Here is an 18,914-nt window from a genome sequence, read left to right as displayed (position 1 = left end):
AGGGCCTCTCCAGGACACGTGGTACCAGTTCTTGTGTTACCATTTCTTCCAGGGGTAGGGTGGAACTACAGTGGAAGATGCCATCCATGTGGCAGAGGTGGTCCGCAGAACCAGGGCTTCAGGGACTCCTTCCCGGGTAAGCTTTTTCTGCATTCCTGAAAGGAGGCCCAATTGTCTTCCTCTGGAGGCAGTTAAGGAACACTTATCCTTGCATCAAAACGCCTGGCTAAATAGTTTCATGGGTGCAGTCGATCATATCCAGAGGTTATACCATACCCTTTTCCCATCCTCCCCTTGTATGCAAAAAATCCTTGGTGTTCCACCCAGTCAGAAGGAACCAGCATTTCTAGAAATTCAAAAACTGCTAGACAGTCATCCAAGAAGTCCCGCCAAACCAGAGAGGATCTAGAATTTACTCAAGATTATTTTTAGTGCCAAATAAGACAGGGGATGGAGACCAATTTTGGATCTGTCTGCTTGAACACATCAGTTCTCCAAACAAAATTCCAGATGGTCACAGTACAGTTCATTCTTCCTTTTTAGGAAAGGACTGGATGTGCTCGATGAATCTTCAGGATGAGTATCACCACATAAAAATGAACAAGCACTCTGTCTAGAAGATTTCTCCACTTCTGGCTTGGAGCCAGTGATTATCAATTAAGGGTGCTGCCCTTTGGTCTCACCACAGCCCCCAGGGTGTTCACCAAATGTATGGCAGTAGTAACAGCTCACTTGAGACTGCAGGGATTCTGAGTGTTTCTGAACTTGAATGACTAGCACATTACCACTCCAACCAGGCATCGATTGATATAGGCAAGAGATTACACACTCAACACCTGTGCATACCTAGGAATAACTGTAAGCCATGAAATATCTTGACTGTTTCCAACTCTAGAGTTTATTGGGGCAGTACTGAATACAACAAACATAGCATTCCTTCCTCCAGTGCGAAAAAAATTATAACTCCTGTTCAGAAGATAATCCACAGAAAAGAAGGTACCTGCTCAACTAATTTTACGGGCTGTAGTTTCAATGGCAGTAACAATAACACTAGTTCTCCTAGCCAGGTTTCACTTGAGAATTCTACAATGACTGCTAGCATCTGTGTTTTATGATACACAAACCATGTCGGACCAGATTCTGATCACCAGTTATTGCAAGAAGGCTGTAGTTTGGTGGATTCATTCCAAAGAAATTCTTCTGGGCCCCCCCTTTGTTCTTTCAGACCCCAAGACCATAGTGACCACAGACACCTCCCAGATGGGGATGGGGGGCATTTTCTGGGCAAGACCGTCCAAGGCACTTGGTCCCCCTTAGAGCCAACTTGCATATCAGTGTTCTGGAGCTAAGAGCGGTGCAAGGTTTTCAAACGGCTCTTCCTCTGGGAACAGTTGTAGTTCAAACAGACAATATGTCAGTAGTTTGATACATCACCAAACAGGGAGGAACCAATTCTTATCTCACTGGTTGAGAAGCACTCAGAGCTTGGCAGTGGGCGATCTTTTCCAACTGCTTTCTCATAGCAATGCACATTCTTGGGAGTCTGTGTAGTAGCAGACAAACTGAGCAGATATATTCTTCAATCTCACGAGTGGTCTCTCAATCCAAAAGTGACAGAAAAGATTTTCCATCAAGGGGGCCAGCCTTACTGTGTCCTGTTCGCTTGTCCCCCAAACAACAAGGGCAGAAACCACTTTGCCCTAATTCCCCCTCCAGGGAAGTCATGAAAGGATGCTTTTTTCCACACACGGCCAGTCTCCAGACTCCTATATGCCTTTCCCCGTTACCTCTAATTCCGAAAGTTTTACTGAAAGCACTCGAGTAGAAAAGCAAAGTATTCCTCATTGCCTTCTTTTTGGCCACAACAGATGTGGTTCCCCTTTATTTGACCTTATCTGATCCAGCAACCTTGGACTCTGGACCTGGCTTCAAACCTTCTGTTCAGTCCAGACTTGACTGGTTTACCCATACATTTTGAACTTCAAGCTGACAGCATGGTTCCTCCAGTTCCGTTAGTTGCTAGGCATCTGAACCTTTCCTGCCTAGTATGCCAAATTCTCATAGCTTCTGATAAGCCTTCCACCCATAAAACTATATACTGGGAAGTTGGTCCAAGGGAACAATATTGGATTTTATTATTGTGGAAGTGGCTATGAAACATTAGCAGGCAAATAACACAGCCAGTGTTCATCCTTTCAGCAAGGAGTCTAGGACCACGAACAGTTTAGGGCCATGAACTGCACAACCTCTACCAACGATTTCCAAAGGTATCTAGTTGCAAGCATCTGCCTGTTTGATGAAACTGCCCACTCCGGACTCTTGAAAACAATTAGAGACCACCATGGGCATGATGATTAATAACCTTTTCCTGTAGCATCTTGCATAATGCAGCCAGTGGAGCAGTATGAGTGGCAGGTGCAGGCATTATAATGAGACATCGTGCTGGACTTTGCCGTTGGGACTTTATTTACTTATTGCATTTGTTGACCGGGAAAGTCCACTGGGCCTAGAAGTGCCCATTTGCAGTGGAGGCCCAGGAAGAAAAGCTCCACAAAATTAAAATTAGCATACAAAATATATACAAAAGATTTAAATACAATGTTGATACATAGAAGTTAGGATACAAGGTTGCAAATAAAAACACAAGTTTAACATTGATATCATTTCATTAATTACAAACAAATGTCTTATTATATATGAGAGAGAGAAAGAACGAAAGAATTAGGTTAGTACATAGGATGAGGTCATATGGGAAGTTACAATCACATGGGAGAAAGTGAATAGTAAAAGTGGAAAAGTGTATGAAAGTCAGCTGTGAACAGGAAAGAAGGATGCAGAATATCTGAGTTAAAAACATGAGAATATGTATATTAATGTGTAAGGTTCAAGATGAAGAGTATGGTTATAGGGTGTAAAGCAGGTGGACAGAATGAGTGAGAGGTGAATAGGAGGTGACAGAGAAGAATAGTGGTAAGTTTTTAAAGATTGATCGGTGTATAGCAGGTAACAGAACATGATAGGAAGTAGGTGACAGAGGAAAGTACAGAGAAAAATAGTGGTAGGTTTTTAAAGAAGTAGGTGACATAGAGACAGAAAGGTAGAGAAGAGTAGCGGTAAATTTTTAAAGATAGAGATTTGTATTCCAGAATGGAAAATCAGGTGTTGGGATTTTTTGGTGGGGTACAGGAGCAAACCCACTGAGAGAAAAAATTTAATTGAAGTGATTTTTTTTAAAGGAGGCAGGATTACTGATTGTTATGAGTGATGGAGGAAGATTATTCCGTAGCTTGGAGACAGCATAGAAGTACAGCATTTGGCCAGCTGAGAGTTTGGGTTTGTCAATAGATAACATTTTGTTTCAGATATGAGGTGGCGATTAGGGTTGTACATGGTCAGTATGGATGAGAGAGATGGGCAGCTTTCAGGTTGGAAGATTATTTTGTGGGCTGTAGTTAATTGAAGGTAAGCAAGATGATGGGGAGATTCTAGCCAATTTAGTTGATAAAGTGAGGAGCAGTGGTGGGTTGAGTATTTAGAGTTTGTAGCAAATTTGGCAATTTTATTATAGCAAGCATCAAGCTTATTTGTTTGAGAGGATTGGGCCACCATATAGCAGACTTGGAATGATGAGGCTAGGGCCTTTTTAGCAGTGAGACTGAGAAAATAGTGTCTGTTCAGGGTGCCTAGCTTTTGAAGTGGGTTTTTTTTTTTTTTTTTTTTTTTTTTTAATGTTGCTCTGGATGTGAAGGCCAAAAGTTAATTTGTCATCAGTGATGACACCTAGCAATTTTGTACTAGGGACAACTTCTATGATAGTGTTGTTGAGGAAGCTAACAGTAAATAGAGATTTGTCAATGTGGTTAACTTTTGTGGGGGTAAATAATAGAAGTTTAGTTTTATTGGAGTTCAGGGTGAGGTGGTTCTGGGATATCCACTGCTCAGTAGAGGTGAATGCTTCTTGGGTAAGATGCTGTAATTTGGTGAGGGAATTGGAGGAGCAGAGTATTGAGTCATCTGCATATTGGATGACATTACTATGAGTTAGAGTTTGATGAAAGTTGTTGACGAATATACTGAAGAGGAGGGGGACCCAGAATTGAACCTTGGGGAACTCCTGTATTAGCAGTAATAAAAGGGGAGGAGGAGTGGTGCCATTTGGTGGATTGCTGCCTGTTTTTGAGGTAGTTGGTAAACCACTGTAGGGTGGGGGGAGATGGTCTAAGGTTAGAGAGTTTGGTAAGCAGTAGTGAGTGAGAAATGGTGTCAAATGCCTTTGATCGAGAAAGAGAGCGGAAACTAAGGAGCCAGCATCGCAAGCTCTGTTTATTGTGTCTAAGAAGGAAATGAGGGCAGTGTTGGTGCTATGTCCGTGGCTGAAGCAGTGTTGAGTAGGGGAAAGCAGTTGGTGTTTCACTAGATAATTTATTAGCTGGGTATGGATACACTTCTCTAATATTTTGAAGATGGGGAAAGAATGGCAATAGGACGGAAGTTTGAGATGTCGGAGTTGTTGCTGCCTTTATGAAGAGGAATGACAAATGCTTTCTGCCAAATATCTGGTATGCATGATTCTTGACTGGACCTATTGAGGCGGATGCTGATAGGATAAGCAATGGAAGGGGCTGCTAGTTGCAGGTATTCTGTGTGTAGATTATCTGGGGCATTTGTACAAGGTTTTAGTTTGTAAAGAAGATTTTGAATGGTGGATGTGGGTATGGGTGATAGTGAGAAGGTGGGTATGGGATTAGATGGATTTTGTGATGATGGTGGTACTAATGTGTCTGAGTTGATGGGTGGAAAGGTAGTAGTAAGTTTGGTGATGGTATCAGTAAAGTATGTATTGAAGAGTGTTGCTAGCTCAGAGGGGATTTTTATCTGGGTTTGGACATAGGGTATTGTTAGTGCCTGGGTGGAGTAGGGAATTAATAGCTCCCTAGAATTTCTTGGGATTGTTTATGCTGGTTTTGAATAGCTTGGATGTATTGCTTTTTGTTTTTGGCAACTAAACTTTTAGCCTGATTTTGGCAACTAAACGTTTAGCCTGATTGCGAAGTTGTTTGTACTGCATGAGGTTGGAGGGTGTTTTATTTTTTTTGCCAGGTTTTCCAAGCTTTGTCCGTAGAGGACATGACTTGCTTTGTTGCTTTAGCCAGCCAGCAGGCATGTTTTGATTTGACTGTCTTTAGTCTGAGGGGGGCGAGATTGTTTAGGGTTTTTAGAAATGTGGAATTAAAGAATTCCACAGCTTCATTGAGTGGAAGAGATGTTAGTGGGCCCCAGGTTGTTTTCCGCAGGATGTCATTGAGGGTATTTTGGGAGAAATTAGACAAGTCTCTGAAATATCTATATTGGTGAAGGTTAGGTATAGAGGTGGGCTTATGTATAGTGAATGCCGGAGAGTGGTCACTGATACTGTTAGGGAGAGTGCCTGAGGAAGAGATTTTGTCAGGATCAGGGACCAGGATCCAATCCAAGGTTGAGCCTTTCTTTTTGTTTTTCTCAGGTCTGGTTAATATCAGATATACGTTGAGAATAAGTGGGAAGATTTGTTTGTAGAGGGATTGTTATTGGAGATGTCTAGCCAGTTGATATTGATGTCACCTAGGATGATAGTTTTGTTTTGTATGTTGTGGCTTGTCCAGGCTTGAATGTCTTTTACAATAGGGCGATTGTTACCTGTGGGGGGTATATATAACTATGATGCAAAGGCTTTTGCAGTTAAGTTTGAGAAAAGTAACTAGTAACTCTGCAGAGGGGAAATGGGGGGATTGGCTTAGAGTATGAAATGACTGTATAGGTGCTTGGTAACAGTAAGGTGACAGCTGCCTTTTTTTGTGGAGTCTGTCAGATCTGTGACTGGAATAGTTTGGGAGTAGAATTTCAGAGTCTTTAATATATGGCTTTAGCCATGTTTCGGTGATGGCGGTGAAATCTGGTTTTTGTTGACTTAGCCAAGCATGCAGGTGGGGGATTTTGTTCCTAATGCTCTGGAGATTAACAGTGGTGAAGTTTAAGCATTTAGAGGAGTTGGAGATATTGTGAGAAGTGAGGGGAGAAGGACCTGGATTTGTGTGTATATCGTCACAGAGGGATAAATTTCAGATATTTGGGAAGTTGATGAGGAGGGACTTCTTTTTTGTTTTGTTTAAGTTTTTGTGGTCTAGGTGATAAGGAGTGGTATGTTGTGTGGAACGCAGGGTTATTTTCTTTAAGTTTTGATTAGTTTGATACAGACTATGGCAGAATTCTGTGTCTTTAGGCATTGTACATGTGTAGTTGTACCTTTCACTGGTATCCCTGCAAAAATTAGCTGTTTGCCCTAGATCACGGGACTTCCTATTTAGAATGCCTCCCCAGAATCTTTTGACACCCTGTTTTTTCACTGAAGTGGTTCTTGTGGTTGTTTTCTTTCAGAGGAGTCCCGTGTGGCTTTTCATTCTTTAACAGATTTTAGTGGCTTTGTGAGGGATTTTGTTTCTTTTCACTCTCTGGGTTGGGATATTAACTGGAAATGTATATTTCATAAGGGTAATTCTGGACTCTGTACAGTGCCACTCTTTTCCTTCTGCAGGTGGTGTCCAGGAAAGTATGGACCTGGCTTTCTGTGTGATAGAACCTCAAATGATTTAGTATCTGGCAAGGCTTTTATGACTTCCAAGAAAGTCAAACTCCTTTAATTTATTTTGGTAGGGATATCTCTGCAAAAAAGGGGGAATGGCCTCTTGCCATCTTTCGCGAAGTTCATATCATTTTGGCAGTATGCTACTAATAGGCTGTGTAGCCTATTGCCATTCATGTTTTATGGGAATGAGACTTTAGATATGTTGAGCTAATGTGGTTTCCTTGAACTGCAGCTTCATTAAAGGTGCATCTAGATTGTCTTCCTGAGGTGTGGGGCACTTAAGAGCCTCCTCTTCCCTGTACTAGGAAGAATGCTGTCCTCTTAGGTTCTATTTTCACCAAGTAGAGGTAAGTGTAGATGCATTTCTGGTGGACTGGAAGAGAATATTCCTTTGTCTTCCTCACATTCTTTTTGATTCTTCATCTGCTTAGCAGGTTGAGTGCATATAAGCTGATTCTTAATCTTTTCATGGCTTGGCCTTTATTTATACTGTACATGGACGCTCCTTTCATGAGGCCATCACAGTTTGAAATAATACACTATCCCTTGGACAGGGTGATTTATTTCATCTTAGTCTGCCATCTTCGGTAACACAGTTGTCAGTGGTCTTTGGGGGGAAGCAGTGTCTCCCATTTCTCTTGTGGCCTGCAGGTTGAGGGGCAAGTCTTGAAGTGCTTCCCTTGAATAGGCCTTTATCATTCATGGATGTGATGCATGTCTGTTCTTTTGGTGCATCCAGCTCTGCTGAGCTGCAAGACTGTAGCCCATGGTAGATGATTGTGGAGTTAGGGTCTCCTTCCAATTTCCTTTCAAGTTTCTTTCTTTGTCGTTGAACGTTTCATGCTGGTGTTTCTGTCCACTGCCTTTGGTGCCTGTTAAAGTAAACCAGGGAGCTTTGAACCAGATTGGGGCCATCTCTCTTTGTATCCTCACAGATGTTATGAGGATGAATCTATACAAGCTTGGCCTATACTGTATTCCTGTGTTCTTAACTTATTTTTGAGTAACTTTATTTGAAGGGCTTTTTATTCTTTCTGTGAGCATGCTGGTCTTGTTGTCTTAACTTTTGTGCTGTAGGTTTGTGCCACATTGCATTTTGCAGCATGTTGTTTGCTTGTGTTTATACAGTTTCTCTGGTGTCTGTCCATATGGTGTGAATAGGGGTGCTGCTTGAGATTTTACCCATAGATGGTTGCAGTACCGATAACTCCCACAACTATGATACAACATATATACGAGTACTCACAGTATCAGTTCTTCACAGGAAGATCCTCTGCAGTGAGTCTGTCCATTTTTACAGTTCCTTGATCCCCCTGGTGCTGAGCAGATGTTTTGACTATGTTTAGAAGAGTTCTTCTGTAAATTTCACAAGTGAATAATTTTATATCATTTTTATTACTAAATTAATTATTGTCTTTGGAAAGGTTAAGCAACTTAGGGTTATGGGATTGGGGCACTCTGACTGCCAATGAATGCTCCGGTGTGTGCAGGTACTTTAAATCAAGTAAAGAACAGGCCACTAAGACAGCTTTCAAGAGGAAACAAAATCAATAGTAGTTTCATTACAGCAGGTGTCCTCAAAGACCTGAAAAGGTGAGTACTTGGGCATCTATGTCTGTTATGTTGATTTCTCCACAAACGATAGTGCTCTGTGTAGGTATGAGCATGTTTATGCTAACTCGGTTTATTGCAGAAATGATCAAACTGCATTTTTCTTATGCTGCACTTGTTTTCTGTTTCATTTGCAGAAGTTTTGTCAGCTTCCTTAAGTGTATTACTGATATACATACTCACAGGATTCCTTCTTTATGAAGCTGTGCAGAGAACTATTCATCTGAATTTTGAAATCGATGGAGATGTGATGCTTATAACTGCTGCTGTTGGAGTTGCTGTCAACCTAATGTAAGCTATATTTTTATTTAGTATAAATACCACCTTGGGTCTCCCCTGAAAAAAGGCTACTAGCCTAGTGGGACTAACCCAGTCAGTAAAGGATAAATAAAATAAATATTTGCAGATGGAGATGGAAAATAAGGACAAGCTGTAGCTTCTCTTTTCATTCTACAGAATCATGTTAGTCTGTTTCTTCTGCCAGTTTTCCCTGTCTGCAGAATCAGCACAGACTTTAGTGTGCAACTCATTCAGTTTTCATTCTCTGATGCCTATTTTATCCAGTTCAGCATCTTTGGAACTGGGCGATGCTATGCCAGCACTTGATATGCATAAGACAGAGAAACTAATTCTGCTTTAGGACACCAGTTTTTTACAGAATACACACACACACACATTTTGAACACACAGCCAGCAGAGAGAGAGAGAGAGAGAGACAAAGTAGCGAAAACAATGGTAATAAGGTTCAAGAATGCAAAGCTTTCAATTCTGTCCTGGATAAACAGAGTCATCATAACAAGCTGCAACTGTCCACTTTCAGAAAATACCTGAAAACCCAGTATTTAATTAAGTAAATATGTTCATGACTGTGCAATTTTAAATGAAAATGGTGGGATTTATACTTGAGTCGATGAGATGAAATTCGTTCAAACCACACTATGTTAACTTCTCTGCCACACAGTGTCAGAGATGCAAGTACTCACACACACCCTATAGGCAAGATGGAGGAGTGCCAGTTCACCTACAGCGTATCTTTGGGATGTGGAGGGAAACTGAAACACCCAGATTGGCCACAGGGAGGACATGCAGCCTCCACAAATAAGGCATCCTTGTTGGGAATTGAACCCGAAAATGGGCAGCAACTTGGCTACTGTATCACTTTTATTAATTCCTTTCCATTGCATATCTTAATTCCTGTACTTGCATCTCTAACACACAGTTAAATGTGGCTATGTATGGCGGAGGTCTCCTACCTAGGACATAGAGTGGGGAGTGGTAAAATAAAGCCAGAACCTGCCAAAGTGGAAGCCATTCAGGCATGGCCTGCACCTGTTACTAAAAAGTAGGTGAGGGCAGTTTTAGGGACAGCAGGATACTACAGAAAGTTTGTCCCCAGTTATAGTACCATAGCTGCTCCTCTAACAGGTCAGATAAGATCGTGTGGACCCCAGCATGTGTGCAGGCATTCCAGAAGCTTAAAGAAGCTTTGTGAAGACCCCCTGTATTAGCCAGTCCAGATTACAGAAAAGAATTTGTTGTGCAGGTGGATGCTTCATACCATGGGGTGGGGGCTGTACTTATCTAGATTTCTTCAGTGGGGAAGAGTGCCCATTGGTTTATCTCAGTCATAGGCTCCAACCCAGGGAGGAATGCTATGCAGCTGTAGAAAAGGAATGTCTAGCCATAGTGTGGGCGCTGCAGAAACTTCACTGTTATGACAGATCACAACCCCCTAAAATGGTTAAACAGAGCCAGACAGCAAAATGCCAAGTTGCTAAGATGGAGCCTAGGGTTGGAAGCATATATGTCAGTGCAGCACCGCAGTGGGAGTAGCAATGCCAATGCAGATAGGCTGTCCAGACATGGAATGGGGTAGGTATACTCAGATAGACCTGACCCTCTCATGCAGTATTTCTCAAGGTTCACTTGAAAAACTAGCTTCAGTTAAGGCTGCCAGCCTAGCCAGATAAAATTTTATAGATAATTATGTCATTTGTAAATATAAATGTTGAAATACAGGCTTGTTTCTTTAAATGAAAGAATATGCTGTGAAATGTTGAACTTCAAAAAAAGTAACAACATTGCCCTCTGCTGTAAAGAAAGCTAAGACAAGCATTTCATGTCTGTCCTTTGAAATTAAAATTACTTCATGCCTGTCCTTTGAAGTTAAAGCTTTGGGGTCATTCCGTCTGGGCTAGCACATTCTTTCTATTGTTTTAACCAAGAGTTAGATTGCTAGTTTAAACATGCAAACATATTTTTATTGCTCTGGTTTCTGCCTAGGTGTAAAAGAATGTAGAATCAGTTTCTGTTGGCCTGGGAACCCCAGGAAGGGTGAAGAATGATGTAATGTGTATCAGAACTGCAATTTCAATTTAAACAGAGAGCAAAATAGATTATTAAACATTTTTGTCTCGACTATCCAACTCACAGCACTGTCTTGCTCATATGTAAGTTATCTTAGACGTGTGTTTTCTTTTAGAAATAGCTAGAAACTAGAAAGATTAGACTAAGTGTTTTTCTGTGATTTCAAAACTGTACTATTGAATTATTTTAAATAATTCTGTGTGATCTCTGAACTCTTGACTAGCACTGTGTAGTAAGAAGTATTGTCTTGTGTTTTTATTATTTATTATTAAATATTTTAAACCCTTTCAGCGGTGGCTGGTTTGTGTTAGAGATAAGTTAAGCTCTAAGAGTACATTGCATGTATATAAGGATCCTGTACCAAGTCACTTCAATAAGCCTTGACTCTTTAATTATGCTACCAATTGGATAAACAGTAATCATTGGACACCCTTTTAAGGGCCTTTGAGTAGCTGATAAATATTAGCTTGGTGGTGGCAGGCAGTACTACCATATAGTCTGGGTAATAGGGGCATAGCTGGACAACCTGTGCCAGCCTTTCCCAGGAGTGTCTTTGTGGTTGTATAAACGCTTTTCTCACTGTGTGTGTGTCAGCTACTTGGGCAGGGACATGAAGCACTGGCTGGACAGGGAGGGTGCTGGAGGTTTTAGCTTGCCCAGCTAGGCTGAGATCTGGACCCTATAGCTGTGCCACTGGGGAGTCTTATTGTGGACCTGGTGAGCAAGGGAGCGACCAGCCCCAGACTGACTGTGATCTCTGTGTGCTCTTAAGGGAAATTGCACTTTACTGTGTGTATTTGTTATCCTTTCTTCATGTATGAGACGCTCTCTCTGGTGTTAGTGGTGAGGATTGAGGCTTCTTGATTGCTGGGCCAGGGCACAAGCGTCACAGCTTATCACATACTTCCTCCACACCCTGGCTTTCCTTTGAAAATTGAAGGGAATTATTTTTATGCCTTTTTGCATGGAAATTAATAACTACAGACTTATGGGTCCTAAGTAAACTAGATGGTTACAGACTCCACTGGGCTTCCCCTCTTGTGCAATCAGGTAATCCTCAGAACTGAAAAGACCAGATTCATCTTTTGCCTATGATTTTGGCAGGCTGACTTCTGTAGGTGGTCATATAGTGACGGGGATAAGTTTTTGCTCAAGGCCTTTTCTGGTCCCCAGAAAAGAGAACCTGTGGGTCCATTCTAGATCTATCCAAGCTAATCCTTTTTTCTGCTTATTCCAAAATTCAAAGTGTAAGCACTTCATGCTGTATTCCTTCTTTCTCCTCAAGTCTTTTGGTCACTGTAGGCCTAAAATTTGCTTACATGCATATTCGCATTCACAAAAAGCAGAAAATATTTGATTCTTTGTCTTGGGATTGTATTATCAGTTTAATTTTTGATGACTGGATTTTTTCCACCTCATGAGTCTTTTATCAGATGCCTTGTTCCAGTAGTAACTCATTGCAACTGTCAAGGCATAAATATATTACCTTATCTGGTCAATTGCCTTTTATCAGCCTCAATCGGTTTACACACTCAGTAGTGAACTGTAAGGCTTATAAATCTTTTCCACAATGTTTCACTCTGTACATACAAAAAGTCATATCTAGTTCCAGTTTACAGACTGGTATAGCTGGAATGTCTTCTAGACAAGTCTCTGATGACTGCATTTCTTCCCCCAGGAAATAAACTAATAATCACCACTTACCCACTATGTCTCCTCAGTCAGTCCCCACTGGAAGTGACTACCCGGAAGTTCTATATTTTGTGGCTTCTCTTACTCTTGTGGTTCCCCATGACAAACTTAAAATGAGAAAGATTCGGTGGTTTCTTAAATCAGTTTGGGCACAGCACTCTCAGCCTGTATTCTTACCAATTCCAGTTCTCATCTTTGCTAAGAAAGAATTCCTTTGGTGGGTCAAACAAGACATATCCATGAAATGAGCCCCTTTCTCTCCTCTCAGCCTCTATCAGAAGGTGCCCATAGATGTCTCAAATTTTGCTTGGGTTGTTGCTTCTCAGGGTGTTGAGGTCTGTGGAATCTGGGAAGCACAGCACAGATCCAAACACATCAACATAAAAAAAGATAATGGGCATTATAAATGTCCTGAAAGCTCTGAATAAACTTTGGTCTCCAGGAACTGTCGTAGTGTTGACAGCAACACCACTGTGATGTTCTGCCCTGTTTATGTAACATAAGATTATTCCCCCTTTGCAGTCTAGCCTTGATTGCCTGGGATATTGCAGTTAAGCACAGTTTATTTCTTCAGGCAGCTTATATGCTTTCAGAGCAGAACACACTAGCAAACCTTTTTATTTTTTACACAGGCAAACATTTTGAGTAAATCCAGGACAGACCCTCATGAGTGGATGCTGGTAACTTGTGATGTCCTGTTCCTGTGTTGCAGTATTCTTACTGTGAGATTTCCTGCCTCAGGCGACCTGACGTCTGCTCCTATACAAAAGCTTAAGCCTGGTTGCTGGTAGGTGAGTGGGACGTCACACGTAGGACCATAAACCAGGGATCTTAAATGTGATGTCTGGACGCACAGACCTCAGAACTTTTCAGCCGCAGACGATGTCACATTGTTCGCTTCGCTCTTACTTTCGAAGACTTAAAAAAGCTAAGTACCCCGTTGGGGAAACTTTTTCATTCTTTTTGTTTGAGCTTGATTAGCTGTATTTAATATTAGCCGATGTCAGCTAAAAAGGGAAAATGCCATTGCGCGTCAGATACCACATAAGGATACCCACGACTGTTGCATCTTTTTCTTGGGAAGGACCACGATCATTCCACTTGTTCCATTTGCCAATCCTTTGTACTGAAAATCCTCCATAGATGCCTGGGCACACTGAATTTATATTTAAAGAACCAGCATCTCAAAAAGCTTGCAGAATGGAACCTGAATTAGCCGCTCTGACTGAACCACCACGGAAAAAAGCCAAAGTTTCCAGGCCTACTTCCGTTGCCTATCGGATGTCCCTCAAGCTTCCAATTTAGGAGTTGAGGGATGTCCAACAGAACCGACTACTTCGGCTCCCACCGAGGACGCTGCTTCTGAAGTTACGGCCATGCACGTCCATGGCGATAGCGCAAATGTCCATTTCTACTGACGTCGAGGGGGAACCAGATACAGTCAGAAGACCTTCGGAGACTCTACTCCTATTCCTGAGACTCAAACTTCTGAGCCTAGGCCTTCTCCCAAACCAACTCCTACTAAATGAAAACAGAAAACTAAACATTTGACTTCTACCCTTGAAGGAGTCCCAGACTGACATTCTTTCACTAACTCCCTGATGCAGGCCTTTATGGCCCTCAGGCTCTACTCCCTCCACTGTACCTGTGCTCAGCCCTAGGCCTGCCTTTGTCATTTCTCTCCCCTTGCAAACTACCCAAGAAGGAGAGGAGGGACTAGAACCTTACTACTCTTCTTCTGAAGAGGCCATTTCTTCTGCATCCCAGATTGCCTGTCCTTTAGAATATTATTCACCAGACGAATCAATTGAAGGGGGTTCTCCACCAAAGGACATTACCTTTGGTGAAACTATCACAAAGATGAGAGTACTTTAAATGGGACACTACCCAGATGACTGACACCCAGAGGAGGTATTTTGAACTCCTTCAAGTGGAGTATCGCTCCCCATCAGCCATCCCACTAGTCTTACCTGCCTATCTGGATGCTTTTACCTCTGCATCCAAAAATCCAGACTCTTAACCACCTGTACCTAAAAGACCAGACAGGTTTTATAAGGTTCCTGATGAGCAAAAATTCTTAGTTAAACCCCCCATTGGAAAACCTGTAGTTATTGCTGTCTCCCCAGACAAGCAATCCAGACTTATTCCCTCTGCTTCTCTTTTGCCTACTGATAGACAGCAAAAGCATGGACAGGATTGGTAAAAATTGTACACCTCTTCCACCCCGGCTTTCTGTGCTATAAATTATCAGACCCACATGGTTAAATATGCACTGGACCTTGTTTCACAAGCAACTAGTCTCCTGGCTACCACACCTGACTGCCCTGCTAAATCAGACATAACATCAAAATTGTCTCTGGCTTCACAGGTAACCAGACATTCAGTTAGGTGCAGTTATGATGCTGCAGAGGCCTCTGCTAGGTCAGCAGCTTCTGCTTCCGTCCTTCGCAGATATTCTTGGCTGCGCCTACAACCTCTTACAGAAGACTTTAAAACTAAGATTATGAATGCCCCCTTAGAACAAAACCTTTTGTTTGTAAAACTATCTGCATATCTTTTTAAAAACCTGCAGGAGAAAAGCAAGGAACTGTAAGACATCAAGCATTTGCTTGTGTCCCCTATTCCAACGTATTACAGGAACAACTCTGCTTAAACCTCATTTGTCAGGAGAACCCATTCCTCTGCCACCCCCTCATCCACCAGGCACAGGAGGGGAACCAGAAGGCAGGCATTCTCCAGACTTGTCACCACTCAGCCAAGTCCTAGACAGTCCTTTCAGGATAGAAATGCACCCAACAATGCGTGACTGACTTGCCCATCTGCCATTGTCAGCCCGCCTATCCCACTGTTTACCTATTTGGAAAAGCATCACTTCAGGCCAATAGGTTCTAAGTATCATTCCAAATGGATACTTCCTTTCCTGGAGGGAAAAGCCCACTCCAAAGCCTGTCCCCACCCCCCCCCCCAAAAAAAAAAACAAATCCACCTTCTGTCACAAATTCTTCAAGAACTCCAAAAACTAGGAGCAATCGAACCTGTTCCTCCAAGGAAGGAAGGGAAAGGATTTTACTCAAGACTCGTTCTGGTCCCCAAAAAGGATGGCCCTTCGAGACCTATACTAGATCTGTCTTTCCTGAACCAATTTCTAGAAGTTCCTTCTTTCAAAATACTGTCCCTCCCAACTCTACTCCCTCTTATCCCAGACCAGGCTTTCACGGCCACTCTGGATCTAAAGGAGGCTTATCTCCATATCCCCATACAACCCTCCAACAGAACATTTTTACATTTTTCTGGACCCTGCTCTCATTTTCATTTTACAGCCTTGACCTTTGGTTTGTCTACACACCCAGAGTATTCAGGAAATGATTAGCCCCAGACATTGCTTACTGGGGGGCCCAAGATATCCAACTCTACCCCTACCTAGACGAGATTCTCCGTCTAGCAGAGACAGAAACCCATCTCAGAGACCACCCCAGGTTCACCACCACCCTTCTTCAAAACCTGGGCTTTACCCTCAGTATAAACAAATCCTCCGTGCTCCCTCAACAAGACAAAGTATTTCTGGACTGCATAATCAGGACAGATCTAATGCGGACCTTTCTTCCACAGGAAAAGGTCCACTCCCTCCACACTCACTTACAAAACCTTTTACTGCAATCTCAGATTTCTACAAGACAATTCCTGCAACTCCTGGGGCTTATGGCAGCCACCATTCCCATGCTTCCCTTGGCAAGAATGCACATGCAGACGTTCCTATGGTACCTCAAGAATGTGTGGTCACACAACCTACACTCTTTAGAGAAACAGATCCCCTTTATGCCCTGCCTCAAATCAGAGCTAAGGTGGTGAATTCAACAGGTCCGTCTCAACCTGAGATTGCCTGTCCAAATGCTGTACCCAAACCAGTTAATTTTCACAGAAGCATCAGACCTAGGGTGGGGAGCCACCTGCAAGGACTTCAGGTTTCAGAAAACTTGGAATCCTGCCCTTCAAAAGAAACATATCACTGTCAGGGAGATGACTGCAGTTCTCCTAGCCCTGGAGGCTTTTCTTCCTACCCTCCGTCTGGGTCTCCTAATATTCACAGACAATACCAGAGTCATTTGGTACCTCAACAAACGAGGAGGAACCAAAGCCTACCTCCTTTGCAGAATAACTCTACAAATCTGGGACCTCGCCTCCAGGCACAACCTGTTCCTGCAGGCCTCCTACATCCCATCTCAGGACAACAAACAGGCAGATCTTGTCAGCAGCACATCTTCTCTACAGCACAAGTGGATGCTGAACAGGGAAACCTTTCTAGACATTGTCCACCAGTGGGGCACTCCTCAAGTGGATCCATTTGCCTTCCCCCAGAACAGACAGTTGATCAATTTCTGCACCAAGGATCACTCCCCACTATCCTTGAGAGTAGATGCCTTCAGCATTCCTTGGAAGGGGCTGTTCCTTTACAATGTTTCCCCTTCCCTCTAATCCAAAAGATCCTACCTACTGAAAATCAGGAGGGACAAACCAAAGATCTTTTTGGTCACCCCCTACTGGCCAAGGCAGCACTGGTTCCCCCTACTTTACTCACTAGCCAGGGGCAATCACCACAAGTTACCCCACAACTGTCCTTAAATCAGTCTATTCACTTGCCTACCTTCTTCCCCTCTCCAACTAACAAGAGTGAAGAGGATTCCCCATTCTCTGGATGTGCACGGACAACTTAGATTTTACCTAAACAAAACTAAGCCCTTCAGGAAATCTGATCAACTTTTTGTCTTCTTCCACCCCAGGGCTGTGTTCAAGGCAGTTTCCAAGCAAACTATTTCAGGTTGGATGAGAAAACACATTGCTTTCTGGTACTCACGCCATGGTAAACCTTTACCAATGGAGTTGAGAGCTCATTCCACCAGAGGTATGGCTACTTCCAAAGCCTTCCTCAAAGGACTTGGACACAGCTTCCATTTTAGAAGCTGCCACCTGCTCCACTATCCACACCTTCACCAAACACTACAAATTAGATCAAGTCTACAGAGCCAGGGCAGGCTTTGCTAGAACAATCCTGGAGGGGTTTCTAGAATCTTCCACTTTTACCACCACCATTCCCTGTAACTAGCTGTGGTACTCTCCCACAGTAAGAATACTGCGACATGGAAGAGAAGGACATCTATGGTTATGGTAAGATTTTACACAACTGTTCTTTCTTCCTGCAGATAGTCCTCTTAGTGGGAAATCCGCCAAATAGATTGGTTTGCCACGACTTCCAAGATAACTGTAAACTGATCAACAGCTTAATTTCAGCTCTCCCAGTGTGAAAAAAGAAACTAAGAAATAAAAACAGTGATATCGTCAGTTTGCTTAAAGTTCAGTTACTGTCTAGTAAGTACATTGCCTGGTTGTCAGCAAACAAGAAATTTAAGAGGACTGAAAGAAAATCAACCAGAAAAGTTGAAGGGGAAGACTGGCTGGGAAAAATTCTGCTGCTGCTCAGCAAAAAGCAGTTCAGACTTTATCTTTGGTACAAGAGATGGCTTCCAGTAATTTAGTGGAAAAAATAAATCAAATGTACTCAGAGTTGATTAAAATAAATGAAGCATTGAAGGATTATGTCAACTCAAAAAAAACAAAAAAAAAAAACCAAAAAAGCTGAAAAAAAAATAAAAGAAGCTTTAACCAACTGTTCAGATGAACTGATAAAACTGCAAAAATCAAAGGCTGTAATGAAAAGGATGACTTGAGTTTGAGACTTCCCAAGAAGGGCAGTCTCAAAAATGGTAGAGTTAAAAGACAGCGCTCACAGAGAAAACTTGAGATTTTTTATTGTACCAGAGAAACTGGAGGGAACATACTATTTTAATTTTATGAAAACACAAATAAGCAGCTGGACCGAGATTCCTCAGCAGGATTTGTTAATAGAAAGGGCACATCGAGCGTGTGCTCCAAATGTAAAATCTGTGTTAGATGCAATTATGCCAGCAGAAAGAGATGATCCTTTTAAAACTGTGGCAGAAGGGAAAATTATGAAAAATTGGAGACAGCAGAGTGTTTGTGGAACATGTTCAATCACTGTACACCAGGCAGAGTAGAAGCAGATTTATCCCAGCAATCAGTGAATGTTGAGAGACAGGTGAGAGATTCAAGCTGCTATATCCAGCTGTCTTTGGAACATTTTTTCCTGGAAGATTAAAGACATTCTTGAATGCGGAACAGGTTAAGGAGAGGAAAAAAAAGTTTATCCAACAAAATGTAAGCCAGCAAACCGAAAGGTACTTGTTTCCCATCTTTCTGACATTAAAGCTCGTGGAGAAACTGTGCCAGGGAAACCTTTTCCAATGTTAATGTTCCAAAAGAAAATGCTTAAGAGGCAGAAATAAGTGTAGAAGTTGACTAGAAGAATCGGGAGTACCTTGAACTTGAAAGTATGCTGTTGGGAGATGGAGATGAACAGAAAGATGACCCGCAACACTGAAGTTAGTGAATTAATGGTAGATTATGTCATTTTGTAAGAAAAGGTGACTGAAAAAGACTAGACTTATGTTGATTTTAACTTGAGTGGGTTGTAATGCATATACTTCACTTTTGTCATGAACGTTTTGAAGGACACTAAGAGAAAAAAGTAACCAAGTTCTTGTTAGTA

The 18,914-nt window shown here is 42.2% G+C and overlaps 1 protein-coding gene across 5 annotated transcripts in view; it reads left to right on the top strand.

The window, feature by feature from the left end:
• SLC30A4 (solute carrier family 30 member 4) overlaps positions 1-18,914 on the top strand; it is a 583,377-nt gene that overhangs the window by 174,082 nt on the left and 390,381 nt on the right. For all 5 annotated transcript variants that reach the window (XM_044077632.1, XM_044077630.1, XM_044077629.1 and 2 more), the window contains exon 4: positions 8,371-8,524. In XM_044077632.1, coding sequence (XP_043933567.1) covers positions 8,371-8,524 — 154 coding nt within the window. The remainder of the gene's footprint in view (positions 1-8,370; positions 8,525-18,914) is intronic.

This window comes from Protopterus annectens, chromosome 7.part0, assembly GCF_019279795.1.
Source record: "Protopterus annectens isolate FY-2018-M chromosome 7.part0, PAN1.0, whole genome shotgun sequence".
In the NCBI taxonomy this organism is placed as follows: domain Eukaryota; kingdom Metazoa; phylum Chordata; order Ceratodontiformes; family Protopteridae; genus Protopterus; species Protopterus annectens.
The sequence above is the reverse complement of the archived record's forward strand: the minus strand, read 5'-3'. Positions and strand labels throughout refer to the sequence as shown.